The following is a 13,850-nucleotide window of genomic DNA, read 5'->3' as shown; positions in this document are numbered from 1 at the left end:
AATAAAGTTTTAGGCTTCACAGAGCAAGGTTCTTTGCCGGGTTCAACAAATGACTGGAAGCTTAATTTTGCATTTCATTCAACATGTTTTAAGAGTTATATTTTTGGAAACTGACATAAGAAAAACAGACTTTTCAAGCATATATCTGTTTCTGTCTTGTAAGCACCACTTGCCATCTTTGACTGTGGTGATGCCAGACCTCATGTCTGCTCTGACACTAAGCCTGTTCACACATCAGCCATAAATCAGGGTCTTCCAGACATTCAGATTCTGGTGTTCTGTCTTTCCTGACAGATGTTTCTCCATCACCCTTGCTCCACAAAAATAAAACAAAAGCACATTACGAGTCAACACTTCCTCTTACATCCTGGGCAGTGGCTGCTGCTGGGCTCACAGCAAAACCTGCTTGTTCTCAGGCTTGAGCTCCACCACCAAAATATGCAAGGGTATTTCTAGATTGTTCATGTGATTCAATGTTCTGAAGAATCTCTCTCTGTCTCTCTCCTCTCTCTCTCTCTCTCTCTCTCTCTCTCTCTCTCTCTCTCTCTCTCTCTCTCACACACACAAAAACACACACACCTGGAAAGATTAAATCTGGAAATAAATTCCATGAAATTTTATTAGTACCATTATTGTTTTCTTTGGCTTTATGTATTATATAGTAAAATTAAAAAAGGAAAATGATTGTAAAAGGCAAATATTTTGTACAAAAATACGTTTTAAAAGCTCTTTAAGTATATATTTCATATTGTTACTAAAAAGTGGCCTATATATCTGTACGTCTGCACATTCTTCCTACATTTGGGATTTTAGAAATGCACTGTTTACACAGAGCCTGTAACTCAACAACCAATGATAGTCTTTCTCTGATTGGAGCATCCACATTCAGGAAGATATAATTTTCATAAAATGTATAGTTAATGGCTGAGAAAAATCTATGTGATTCAGTCCATTAGCACACTGGAAATCAATACATGAACATGGGGGAGCACTTCAACTCCCTAGTCCTTGTGTTATGGTGCAGTAGTGGGTCCATTTATTTTCAATAACTGGTTTTCGGTCACCCAATCTGGTGAGAAAGTAATGGAGTTAGAAAGGAGTCTCCGGCCTCTCAGAGGCATCTGAAAACGCATTCCTGCTGTTCTATCACACTGTGTTACAATGTGGGTGATGGTACTAGAAGAGAAAATAAGGTTGAGCGTTAGTTTTTCTTGAGGAATAATTTTTTTTTATAACTTAAAACAGGAGAAATCTTATGAAAGAGTATAAAAGACGACATTCAAAGAATGCTGGGAAGTTTTCTTCAGATTAAGTAAAAGTTACATTTCATTTGAAGGGCCAATTCTAGGGAATCCTGTTCCCTACTCAACTCCTTCATGAGCCAACAAGGCAAGCCTATGATACTTGGTTGTTATCTCAAATGTAATTCCATGTTTATCGATCTATGCTTCTGCCCTCTGCTAACCTGACTGTGTGATCCTTATTTGATTGAGACCCCTAGCATTCACATTCCTATTTGACACATCAAACGTACTCAGTAACTGCCTTCAATGTGTATGCGAGTAATTTGTTTCCAAGTACTTCCAAAAATAATGTGAGCAAAGTACAGTCAGGTTTTTTTGTTGTTGTTGTTGTTAAAACCACTAATTAACGAAAGGGAGCTTTATTGAACTCTAATTTACAAATCATTCTGATTACCTCTGAAAATTTTTGCTTCAGTGGGTCTTAGTATATTTCTTTTTGATTATAATACTATTTATACAATGAGCATGAGTGTTTTGCCAGCATATATGTCTGTGTGCCACAGGCCCGGTTCCCGCTGAAGCCAGAAGAGGGTGTCAGATCCACTGTAACTGGAGTTACAGGGGGTTATGAGCCTCTATGTGGGTATGGCACTCAAACCAAGGTCCTGTGCAAGAGCAGCCAGTGCTTTTAACTGCTGGGTCATCTCTACAGTTAGTATATTTTCAAAGTTGTGTCAGGTCTAAACCCCAAACTCTTAGCATTCCCCCCAATTATGTTTTCCATCTACCACTTAGTTAAAAGGAAGATACCCTATTCTAAAGAGGGCCATGTAGTAAATGGAGCTTTAGATAAGCCAGAAAGAAATCTCTACAGAATTCTTTGACATGACTATGTTCAAGATACACAGACTATAACCTTCCACTATACTAGCACAAAGCTTGGCCTATACTAAATGCTCAGTTAAGTACAGGTGGATTGACTGTTAGGCTGAATTGGCAGGATGTGGCTATCCACATGCCCCCAGAACATCACAGCCGAGCCATATGTTAAGAAGAATTAACTGACAATATTATAAACAGACGAGTCATTGTTTTTCCACTTGGGGTGATAACCTACCCTGATGTTAAGCAGAACTGGGTTGGAAACTCAGACCTGAGAGTCTGCATTCAGAGTCCTTATTGCCACCTCTCCCCTTTAACAAGATCAGAGCCCTCCAGCTTCACTGAAAGCCATGAGGCTGCTTACCTGCCTCCCTCTCTTTCTCACAAATGAAGTTATTGATTTCATCACACTGGAAGTCATTCCACTGCCCGGCATAAATCAGCCCAGCACAGTCTTCTCCTGGCCCATGGCTGCTGCCCCAGTTATCCGGCTGTCCAGCTTTCCAGTTCCTTTTAACAAAACAGAAAAGGAGTGTTATCTGCACAGTATACAGAGGTTTTCTTTGCTCAACAACACCAGAGGGTTGTAAAAGCACAAAACCAAAGCATACCATTGGTTGTGGAATGAAAATACATCATTTAAGATCAGTGCACACTTTCATTTAGCTGTTTGCAGAGTAATATGAAGATCAGTCTGTCCTTGCAGGCTCATTATCTCTGCCATAATGAGACCAACCTCAGTGAGCCTCATTATTACATTGCATTAGACATGGTTGGATGAATGGTTTTCAAGTGTGTCTAGCAACGTGGGCTTCTGGGCATGTGTCTATAGTTGTGCATGGGTAATATGCTCTCTTGGGATATTTCACACAAATGTATATACACGTATGCTCTTGTGAGAATACACAGTGATTCATGGACATTGACATGTCAAAAAGTCAGAAGAAAAAGTGAGAGACTGTGGATGCATGTTACCCATAGTCACAAATGACTGGCTATGTTCTGGCCCAGTTGAACTTGGCTGACAGCCTCAGAAAACAGTGATTACTGAAAATGACTCAAACATTTCTCTACTTCTTTTGGGGAAAAGCTTTTATTTTTTATGAGAGAGAGAGAGAGAGAGAGAGAGAGAGAGAGAGAGAGAGAGAGAGAATACATGTGAGCTATAATATGTGTGGAGATCAGAGGATAACTTGAGTTAATCAATTCTCTCCTTCCACCATGTATGTCCCAGAATCAAACTCAATTCATTGGGCTTGGTGGCAGTTGCCTTTAACTCACTGAGTCATTTCTCTAGCCCAGGAAAATGATTTTTTTATTTATGTTTATTTATTTTGAGACAGTGACTAGCCCTGGCTTGCCTCCCAAATGCTGGGATTAAAGGTGTACACTACCATGTCTGCCTAGAAGAGGATTTTTTAAAATTTTATTTTATTTAAAGACAGGGTTTCTCTATGTAGTCCTGGCTGTTCTAGAGCTCACTATGTTGACCAGGCTGTCCTCAAACTCAGAGATACACCTGCCTCTGCCTCCTAAGAATGCCACCATGTCCAGTTAGACATGTGAGTTTTTTCCCCCCAGGGTGTGTGTGGAGGGGTTAGGCAATCCTGTGATTTGTTCATGCTAGGTACGTGCTCCACCACTGCCCATGTCCACACCATGCCCTTCCTTACTTTTTATTTAGAGACAAGGTATCACTAAATTTCCCAGGCTGGCCTTCAATTCATTCTGTAGGCCAGGCTAGCCTTCAACTTGTCATCACCCTGACTCAGCCTCTTGAGTAGCTGGGATTCCAAGCTTGAGCAAGTGTTCTCTAGGATGAGTCCATTTGGAGCCCCTTCACTTGGATGCTGCTCCTTGTTTCCATGCAGTCAATTAGGCATGACTCTAGGCTATTCTGAAAGGTCCTTTTAAAGAGACAAGTTCAGGTATAGACGCTAGTGGTTTCTGCTCCAGACAAACTGATTTCTTAGAAAGCGACCCCCTGAAATATCTGTAATGACTACACTCCCAACAATGACTCATTATTCCACTAGCCACAGGGCATTTGAGGGACCCCAGCAGTGAGAATTCATATTGCCTTCCATCTTTTGACAGCGAAATCATCAAAGTCAGAAAGCAGTGAAAAAGAAGAGACAAATAGAGTCAAACACTGGGACAGCGAGAGAGTTAACACTCAACTAATCACAAATGTATATTTGGGGATTTGAAAAATAAAATAGTGACCCCAGTTAAATCTAATGATGCAAAGATATCTTAGAAGGAACCATCCACCCATGAGAGGAAACTACAAGTAAGAATTAGAAAACATTCACTCACTTCACTGACACACTCGTAGAGAATGTTCCATGAAGTGGATATAATTTCAGCCATGGTAAAACAGTATTCCAATTCTCATGGGACTTACATAACACACTTGAGGATAAATTAAGAATCTCATATTGTCAGTGGTACCCAGAAGGATGGACTAGGAAGAAAAGAGCTTCCTTTCATGGATACTTTCTTGTATTATTCTTGTCCACCTTGCAGGCCATTTTTGTAAAGATCAGTGGTACCCAAGTAGTTTGTTCTCTTCAACTTACATTTTGTTCATGTTTAGCAATAATTATGAAAGGGAAGGATTCTGATTTTATTTATATAATTTGATATCTGATTCCCAAGTGTATAATGATGTATTTTATTTTTCAGCTAATTGTAAAAACTGTATTTATACACACATACACCCACACCCACTTATATATATATGTGTATGGTTTATTTGGATCAGAGGATCTGCTTAATATAATTCTCTTGTATTTTCTTTAACATCATTAAAAGTGGTATAGGTAAGGACTTACTAATTAAACAGAAAGAGAACCTTTCTCAATTGGGTTCCTCAGATCATCAGAATTCTTTATCGAGTTCTCAAGGATTTCCTTATGACTATAGGCAGCACAAATTCTGTGTTGTAGAGGCACCTGAGATAACCCGCATAGGTGGGAGGCAGGCCTGCATAATGAGAACCTGGGGTCTCAAAGCATCTCTGGAAAAGCTATAATCCCACGGAGCAGCCTGCGGCAAAACCCTCAGTTCGTATGCTTGTAGCAGAGAATAGAGCATGTCAGATAATCAGAATGTATATGTAATATTCTGGAATGCTCATTTAAACAATACCTTGATTGCATTCATGGGTAGACTTGGAAGGAATAACTTGAGCTTGGCCATATTATAACACCTATGCCACATTAACACTAATGCTTCCAAGAACCCTGGGAACCTTGGGAACACTCACACACAGACAGAAGTAGTGATTTGCAAACACACAAATGTGCCCCAAAAAGCTGTGGGGGGGGTGGAGCATCCCAGGATTTGGGGCATGTTTTAATGACTGCAGAGGACATTCTCTATGTTGGGAATAACTCCCTCCAACTTCACAACTTAATATTTTTTTCTTCAACCACAAGATTAACCAAGACTGTGGTGATATATTATTAGTGATCTAATAAAGCTTGCCTGAAGGATCAGAAAGCAAAGCCAGTCACATTAGACAGTCATAGAAGACGGGCAGTGGTGGCACACACCTTAAATCCCAGGATTCAGGAAACAGAGGCAGATGGATCTCTGCGTGTTCAAGGCCACCCAGGGCTACAAGAGAGTGAAGCAGTCTAAAGGATTAACATAGCTCACACCTTTAATCCCAGCACTAGAGAGGTATATAAGGAAGAAGCAAAGGGTCCCATGGGGAAATTAGTCACCAGTCACATTGAGGAGAGCATGGCAGTCTAGGATTCTGAGCCCTGGTGGAGAGCAATGCAGTCTGGAGTTGCGATCTAAGGTTCAGTGGATTGCCCCTTCCGTCTGAGCAATGGTAGAGGTGACAACTCTCTAGCGGCTGGCTGCTTTGCTTCTCTGATCTTCAGCTTGAACTCCATTATCTATCTCTGAGTTTTTATTATTCATGCTACACAAGACTACAGGCAAGAAGTGTCTGTTGGTAAGGGCCTGGCTTCCAAGCAGGAAAATGTTACTGGTAAGAAATGTTGCTTGCAGCAAGATGTTCTCCAGCTACAAGGGCCCCAATTGTGGAAGATTCCTCTCTTGTGGCCTGGGCCAGTGCCATGTTGGCAGGAACACAAAGTGTTGACTAGCATGGGCTGTTGCTGAAGTAGGAGACACTGAAGAGTCCCTTATGGCTCCCACTGCTCTATGGCTTACTACTATAAAACTACAACACAGAATTATGTAACTAGAAAGGACAGCAGCCTATTTTATCTGTGGGACATAAAAATGAAAGCAATTACTTGAAAATGCTATCCCATTTCCACCAAACGGTATCTGGTGGAGAGGAGAGAAGGAAAAGAAAAGATATAGGTTTTGGGTGGACTCTGGAGGCATCTGCGAGCAGATTGGCCATGGCTGCTTACTGTTCTAAGGTGGGCAGAGCCTCGGCTTGTCACCAGTGACCACCGGCCAAGTGATATGTCTGTAATCATTCCACTAAGAATTACTATGCCCCTGGTTTCACCAATCATTTCTGTTGAATCCTATGTTGTTGCTTTCATGTTTTCTATTCCTTGCCTTCAACTTAGTCATGTGTGGATCTGGAGATTCCACCCAGGGCTTTGCACACACTATGCTACTTATTTTGATATTCATTTCTTCTTTTTCTACTCCCATAATGTGGAAGCTTAGGCTACTGCTTTCCAACCCTTAAGAAAACGTAAGGTCAAGCATGGTAGCACACACCTTTAATTCCAGCACTTAGAAGGCAGGTAGATCTCTGTGAGTTGGAGCCTGTCTAGTCTACATATCAAGTTCTGGGACAGCCAGAGCTACATCGAGAGACACTATCTCAAAACACAGCAACAACAAGCCAGTGTGGATCAGATTTGACTGTTCCTATACATATTTGAGACAATCTGGCCTCTGTGTCCATCACCTCAGCCCCTGTGCAGCTCTTCAGCTACCTCAAGTCTTAACCTCAGCGCCTAGAGACTACATCAAACTGAGGCACCCCTACCCCATGGCACAGCAACTTCTGGTGAAATGCAGTTGTTGTGTCTTGTTTCTTCATCTCCAGCAAACTGAAGATCCCTCAGAGATGGGTATTCATAGTTTCTCCACTTTGAGAGAAGAGGTAAACTTTGAGTTGGTTGAATTCAGTCTTTTAACCTATATAGGATGGGTACTCTTGGATCCTCCCCGAAGCTCATGTGGACTTCCTGTGTATGGGAGATCTACAACCTTGGAGTATATAATCACATTTGGTTCAGAAGCCTAAGCAAGGCTAGGACTGCCCCAGTACTCATTTGGACAGGCTTTGTGCTTTGCTATCCTTTCTCACAGTACTCAAAGATAACACTTTGGTCAGAAGTGCCCTACTTGAAAGCATAGTGACTGTCCACCACTGCTTCCCTACTGGAAATAGACAGCCAGTACCAGAGCCTACGCCCTCAACAGGATGGACTAGGGTGTAAGGTCATTAAGGGAGAAGTTGTAGGAAATCAGGCGAGAGTGAACACGGTCTAGAAATGTCAAGAACTCACTTGTAGTCAACAGGCGTCCCGTCCAGCCATTTCCACTCATTTTCGTGCTCAGAGTCTGTGAGGCCAATCCAGTGGCTATCTTTCCCCACGGTCTGCTTTTTTATCCATTGCTGAAAAGGAAGCCAGGGAGGTTTGTTCATCCTTAGCCCATACAAAGAAGGTCTTGTTTGTTTGGTAAAATGGACAAGAGACATTTTTTTCAGAGTTTTTAATGACCCTCATGGTCCAATTTGCATTGCATTTATGTTGTGGGCACTGTCTTGAGGGCTTTGACTTTTTGGGCCAATTTTAAGGAGTGACAGTAATGTTCTTCTTGGAGTCCCAAAGGATGACTGAGGTGTCTCCTGTTTCCCAGCAATTACCCATCTTTGAGCCTCCACCAGAACTGACGTCCTAAACACAAGTCTCTGGGCAGTTGTTTGGGCCCAGGCCCCTGACTGCTGCTTTTCATATGTTTCCTCAGTTACTATAAAACCAGATTTCAGGGTTGTGTCTGACAGAGATGGTTAGTGAGTGACACCAAATGAACACTGTTATCAGTCAGACCTCAGCTCTGCTTTTCCCTTTCTCCCTGTGAGAAGAAATCATTTAAACTTTGTGAGGCCTTAGTGTATCTTATCTGTGAAGTGGGGGATCCAAAATCAGTGGCATGTGCCTCTATTCCCAGTGCCTCTATTCCTGAGAAGTGGATACAGGGAGATAGCCATAGGTTCTAGGCCAGCCTGGCTTATCCTGCAAATTCCAGATCAGCCAGGTCACATAGCAAGGCTTTGTTTAACATAAAAAAAAATCAAAGGGGGAGGATGGCAGCAATTATAAGGTTTACATTGCAGGGCTGCTTATGAGGTTTTAAAAAAGGATCTTGTACACAACAGGGACTTAATAAGGGGTCACTATCATTGCCACACATGGGCCTTTACCAACCCCTTTTGAACTAACAAACCTGGTTTGTGGCACCCCACTCCAAACCTACTGTGTTCATACCTCTGTCTCGTTCTACATGAGTATTGTGGCAACCCCCTCACCTCTCTGCTGTGTTGCAATCCTCCAGAAAGCCACCAGGAGGAGCTATATATCTGTAGGCTTACACATCATGACAGTTCATGTGCTCTAGTCCCTAGATTAAAGCCCATGCCTGCAAACTGCAGCCTTCCTTGTTTATGAGACCATGAATTTTTGATCTCTTGACTCCCTAGGACGCATGCAATTTCCAGGTATAACTGATCTCTAAATTATAGTTTTCTCCAACCAACTGTGCAGCTGACATACCATACCTGTTCTTCTCTTGAGTTTATGAAAACGAGATGTGACGACTTGTCTTCACAGAAAAGCTTAGCATCCTCAAAAATTTCTTTCTCCACCGAAAAATAGTAGCATTTGTCTGTGAAGTTCTTCCAGCGAGGTGGACAGCCTAGGAATGCAACGTTATTAAATGTTGATTTGAAAAACACAGAAAGCACTCTGCATTTCCTCAACTGTGTTTAAGATATCAAAGGGACAGTGTCATGCCACCTGTATGCCAATGGAAGTCTGATGTCCCTGGGCAGAATCTGGGCAGATGTTTACAGATGTGGACTGTAGAGCACACAGCAGTAAAAACCACACAACCTAGAAAGGTGTAACTGTGTCTTTGTTTTTTTCTGCACCTGGATCAGACTTTACAATGACGGAATGAAGAAAGTATATTGGGCCCTGATATTCACTGTCAGTCTTGGATCAGCTGAAGCCTGTAAACTAGTGCACACAAGTGTTCAGAAACAAAATTGGACTCATGGACAAGCATGGGTAAACCACATGGCTCATTTCCTAACGAGTACAGAGTTTTGCAAAAGACTTATTGTCAAAGAGATGCAGAGGTACCAAAGCACCTTTGTAAGCAAAACCTGAATGTGGACATTGCCACAGAAACATCATCTGCACACACTGGGGGAGTTAACTGATAGGCGTTAGTCTCTAGGGAGAAAGGAGAAAGATGAGGAAAGATAGTCAGAGAGCAGCCAGTGCAGGATGTCTGGAAGGAAGTATTTAGGATGTATGTATTTTCTGAGGGCCTGGCTTACCTATATACATATAGACCTGATAATTTTTGGGTAGAAACACAGGCAGCTGTGAGACATTAAGGGTACACACAGGGCCCCTGAAGCTAAGTGTAACTAGTGGACTCATGGAGGTTGGTTTAGCCAAGCGTACACATTGACTGTTTCTCTCCAACTCTGGATGAAAAGGGCAATGTGGACTTACCATTGGTTTCTGATGCTGGGGTTGGCTCATTCTGCAGAGCCAAGGGCTCCATTGCTCCTGAAGGGCCTGGGGGGCCGGGTGGCCCTTTGGGCCCAGGCATGCCTGGCACCCCTGGCAAGCCTGGTAGCCCCCGAGGTCCAGGTACGCCAGGCTCGCCCACAGTACCCTGAAGTCCCTGGAAGCCAGGAGGGCCTTGGGGGCCAGGGAGTCCATCCTTGCCTGGTGGGCCTGGTGGGCCTGGGTCCCCATTAGGCCCTTGAGGACCAGGCTTCCCTGGGGACCCACGGGATCCTTTGGGGCCCTGTGAGCCTTTGGATCCTTTGTTGCCACGCTCTCCAGGGGGGCCTGCTGGTCCAATTGGGCCTCTCTCACCCGCAGGGCCAGGTGGACCAGGCTCTCCCTTCTCTCCTTTCTGTCCCTTGTTGCCAGTTGGACCAGGTGGTCCCTGAGATCCTCTGTCGCCTTTTGGACCCCTGGGGCCAGGAGGACCTAAAACATAAAAATATACATATACAGTCTGCTGTGAGGGTTTATTTGCTTATACAGCCTACGATTAAAACATCTAACACAGAGACATAAGCATTAAGGAGTGCTTAATATTTACAATGTATTGTTAACTTCAAGGAGTAAGACAGTGAGAAGCAGTTCACCCAACATCTTCCTCTGACCTCCATGTGTGTGTATGGCTGTGCATACTGCTCCACATGTGAATGTACCACACACATGTACCACCCACATGCCTACAAAAACAAAAAGATTAAACACAGAGGTAGAACCAGGTGAAGACACAAGGAGGAGATGGCCATTTGCAATCTAAGGAGAGAGGTCTTTGAAGAAATCAACCCCACTAAGACCTTGACTTCTAAACTCCAGAGCTATGAGGAAAGAAATCTGTTGTTTTAGCTGGTTTAAGTCTATGCAAAGCAATACAATGATGTACTGGTTTATTTTTCTTTTTAATAAGCCTATGCTTTTCCTGTCCACATCATTTTGGATGAGCTCAATGGTGTTCATTGATAAGATCCATGCTGACAAAAACTAGCTTGTTTGTCACCAACGGAAAAGTCATGCATTTCTCCATTCATTTCTATGAATTTAGTCTTTGGCTTGCTGAGCCCACCTAGACCTCACCTGGTCTGGCAGCTTTATTAGGACTGTTTACCAAATACATGGGCCTCACTGCCCAGTGGCCTAATATCAACATTCTGTGTCAGGAGACATCAGAAGGAAGAGACTTATGGGTAATGGTGACTTGCCTGTGTTACCTTATTCCAAGAAATAATGCCTCCCAACCTGTGTGTTAGGTGGGTCCTGGATCCATCCATGGAACAGTGGCAGATACCACCTTTCCTGACTCTAATGACATTTAAGAATGGGTCCACTGACAGTATTTATCCCTAGTGTACGAATGAACTTTGGGAGCCCATTTCCCAAAGAGGGATACTCTCAGCCTGGACACACAGGGGAGGGCCTAGGCCCTGCCCTAAATGATGTGACAGACTTCAGACTTTGATGATCCCCCATAGAAGGCCTCACCCTCCCTGGGGAGCAGGAGGGGGATGGGGAGCTGGTAGGGGCATAGGAGGATGGGAGGGAGAGGGAACTGGGATTGATATGTAAAATAAGATTGTTTCTAGTTTAAATTTTAAAATCTAGGAAAAAAAATTAATGGGTCCATTGATTCCTTCTGCAATCTGAGATTTCTTCTGTTTAACCTGAGGCAGCACATTATCCAACCCATGTCACTGAGGGACGACTGGGCAGGCCTTTTACTGCTGTCCTTAAAGTAAGGGTGTGCCTGTCTGTGGAAAATGGTGTCACAGAGGCTCATTCTGGGGAAGGCACCAGAGAGTTCCCTTAAAGGGTATATTATTATGCAAAGTTCGAATGTAACAGGCACATAATAACTTCTCACACAAGGGGCTGATGCTCTGTTGCAAGATTCTGGAAACGAGTTTATCTGCAAGGATTAACAGTGGCTCTTTAGGGCTTGTCTCTCAGTTCAGTTAGACTTCTTTCTGCAGACCTTCCCAGCTCCAAAGGCACACAGATCTCCCTCTCATACCTAAATTCAAGATCTCCCTCCAGTGGGATGGCAATAGTTTACAGGGTCTGGAAATGGATGAATGTCTTCATCCAGTGCACACATAAACACTGTGGCTTTCCCCCCAGAGAGGCAGGCACATCATCCAGAGGCTCACAATCACACTAGTCAATCATGACACAGCTGTAGAAAAAGAGAGAACCCTTCCTCAACAGGATGGAGGGCAAGAACAGACTCCTGACCTCCCCATGTGAGATATGCCACACTTGTACCTACATGCAGGCATATATACACAGCATAAATAAATAAAAATTCCTACCCTCCATATAAAATAGGAAAGTATTCATGAGTATGTATTCAACAAGTTGAATTTAGAGTCAAGAGAATCATGTGTGGAAATATGTGGATGGCCATGCAGAAGTGCAATTTGCTTTCAGACTGACCAGAATGTAATTAAATATCAAGGCTGAGTTGATTTGAGGTGTTGAATTGCCAGGGTACCCATGTGTCTGGTAAAGCTGTTGCAAGTTCCCCAAATGCACCCAGACAACTAACAGCAGGGTTCTGAGCAACCCTGCATTCTGTCACATTGTGGCTCCCAGATGTCAGAGACTTAGGGGCCTTAAGATACTGAATCCTCAGATGTTAGACTTTCATCACTGTTCCTCTTCTGCTTTGGCATGTGAACTGCAGACTTTGAGGCATGCCCCCCCCACCCCATCCTACTCAAGACAGTTTTAAACCATGATTTCCAACTAAACGTCTATGTTACATAAATTAGAGAGATGGCCTAAGTTTTGTCTGTCATCCAAATTCTTGGAGACATGATGTTAAGAACCTTGACTGACAATACTTTGGGGGCTGAAGCCATGAATTTGAGGATTGCCTAGGCTATACATTTACCCTAATGCATCCTGGGATACAGTGTAAGAGTCTGTAATAACAACAAGGAACCCTAGTATAAGACTGGAAGATAGACCGGGTAGAAATAAAAAAGATACAAAACAATGCAGCTTTCTTCTTATTAAAAACTACTTTGATTGCAATTAACTGAACGTAATAATCATCTATGTGTTAACTTTCCGTTACTATAGCAAAATGCTTAAGATAATCAACTTAAAAAGAGGAGATGTTTATGTTAGCTTATGGTTTTGGAGGGTTTGGTCCATGATTGACTGGGTCTCTTGATTTTGGGCCTATGGCAAGGTAGCACATCAAGGCTGGGAGCACCTGGTGGAGCCAACTATTTACCTTATTGCTAAGACTCAAAGGTAACCATCTCACAACACAACCCCTTCAAGGTGAAGGGTACGTCCCCAGTGAGCCAGATACTTCCTGCCAGGCCCTACCTCTTCATTGTTCTACCATTTCCCAATAACAAACTGAGGACTAAACTTTCAATACACCGACCATTGAGGAACATTCTAGATCTCAACTATACTACCTGTAAAAGTAACTGTTAGCTTAGCTTTACCAAGGTGAAAAGGAATGTGCAAATTAAAAACAAAACAAAACAATATATAGTTTGGCATGTTGGCACATGTCTTTAATCCCAGGACTTGCACTTAGAAGGCAAAGGCAGGCAGGTCTCTGTGAGTTCAAGGCCAGCTTGGTCTACATAATGAGTTCTAGTACATCCAGGGCTATGTAGCAAGGTCCTGTCTCAAAACAAAACAACTACAATGGCAATCCCCAAAATAAAATAATAAGAAAGCAATAGATAGTATTTGACAATCATTCTGAATAGTTTCATTCTTGATCCTGAACTTGAGAGTTGACTTCCAGTTCATGTTAACTCTTTGTTCATAGAGATGGGTATATGGGTAAACCTACTGTTTCTCACCAAGTGACCACATCTGCTTTATGGACTTTTGGCTGGCCATAAGGATGCCCAAAGACACATTCTGGCTTGGG

General features: G+C 42.9%; 1 protein-coding gene across 2 annotated transcripts in view; it reads right to left on the bottom strand.

The window, feature by feature from the left end:
* Window positions 1-601: 601 nt before the first annotated feature.
* Colec12 (collectin subfamily member 12) overlaps window positions 602-13,850 on the bottom strand; it is a 144,995-nt gene continuing 131,746 nt past the window's right edge. For both annotated transcript variants that reach the window (XM_005083031.4, XM_021234692.2), the window contains exons 6-10: window positions 9,893-10,381; window positions 8,926-9,062; window positions 7,652-7,761; window positions 2,491-2,636; window positions 602-1,176 (exon numbers count right to left, since the gene is read on the bottom strand). In XM_005083031.4, coding sequence (XP_005083088.1) covers window positions 1,157-1,176; window positions 2,491-2,636; window positions 7,652-7,761; window positions 8,926-9,062; window positions 9,893-10,381 — 902 coding nt within the window. In that variant the 3' untranslated portion in view covers window positions 602-1,156. The remainder of the gene's footprint in view (window positions 1,177-2,490; window positions 2,637-7,651; window positions 7,762-8,925; window positions 9,063-9,892; window positions 10,382-13,850) is intronic.

This window comes from Mesocricetus auratus, unplaced genomic scaffold (assembly GCF_017639785.1).
Source record: "Mesocricetus auratus isolate SY011 unplaced genomic scaffold, BCM_Maur_2.0 Super-Scaffold_100018, whole genome shotgun sequence".
NCBI lineage: Eukaryota > Metazoa > Chordata > Mammalia > Rodentia > Cricetidae > Mesocricetus > Mesocricetus auratus.
Note: the sequence above shows the minus strand (reverse complement) of the source record. Positions and strands in the feature narration are given on the sequence as shown.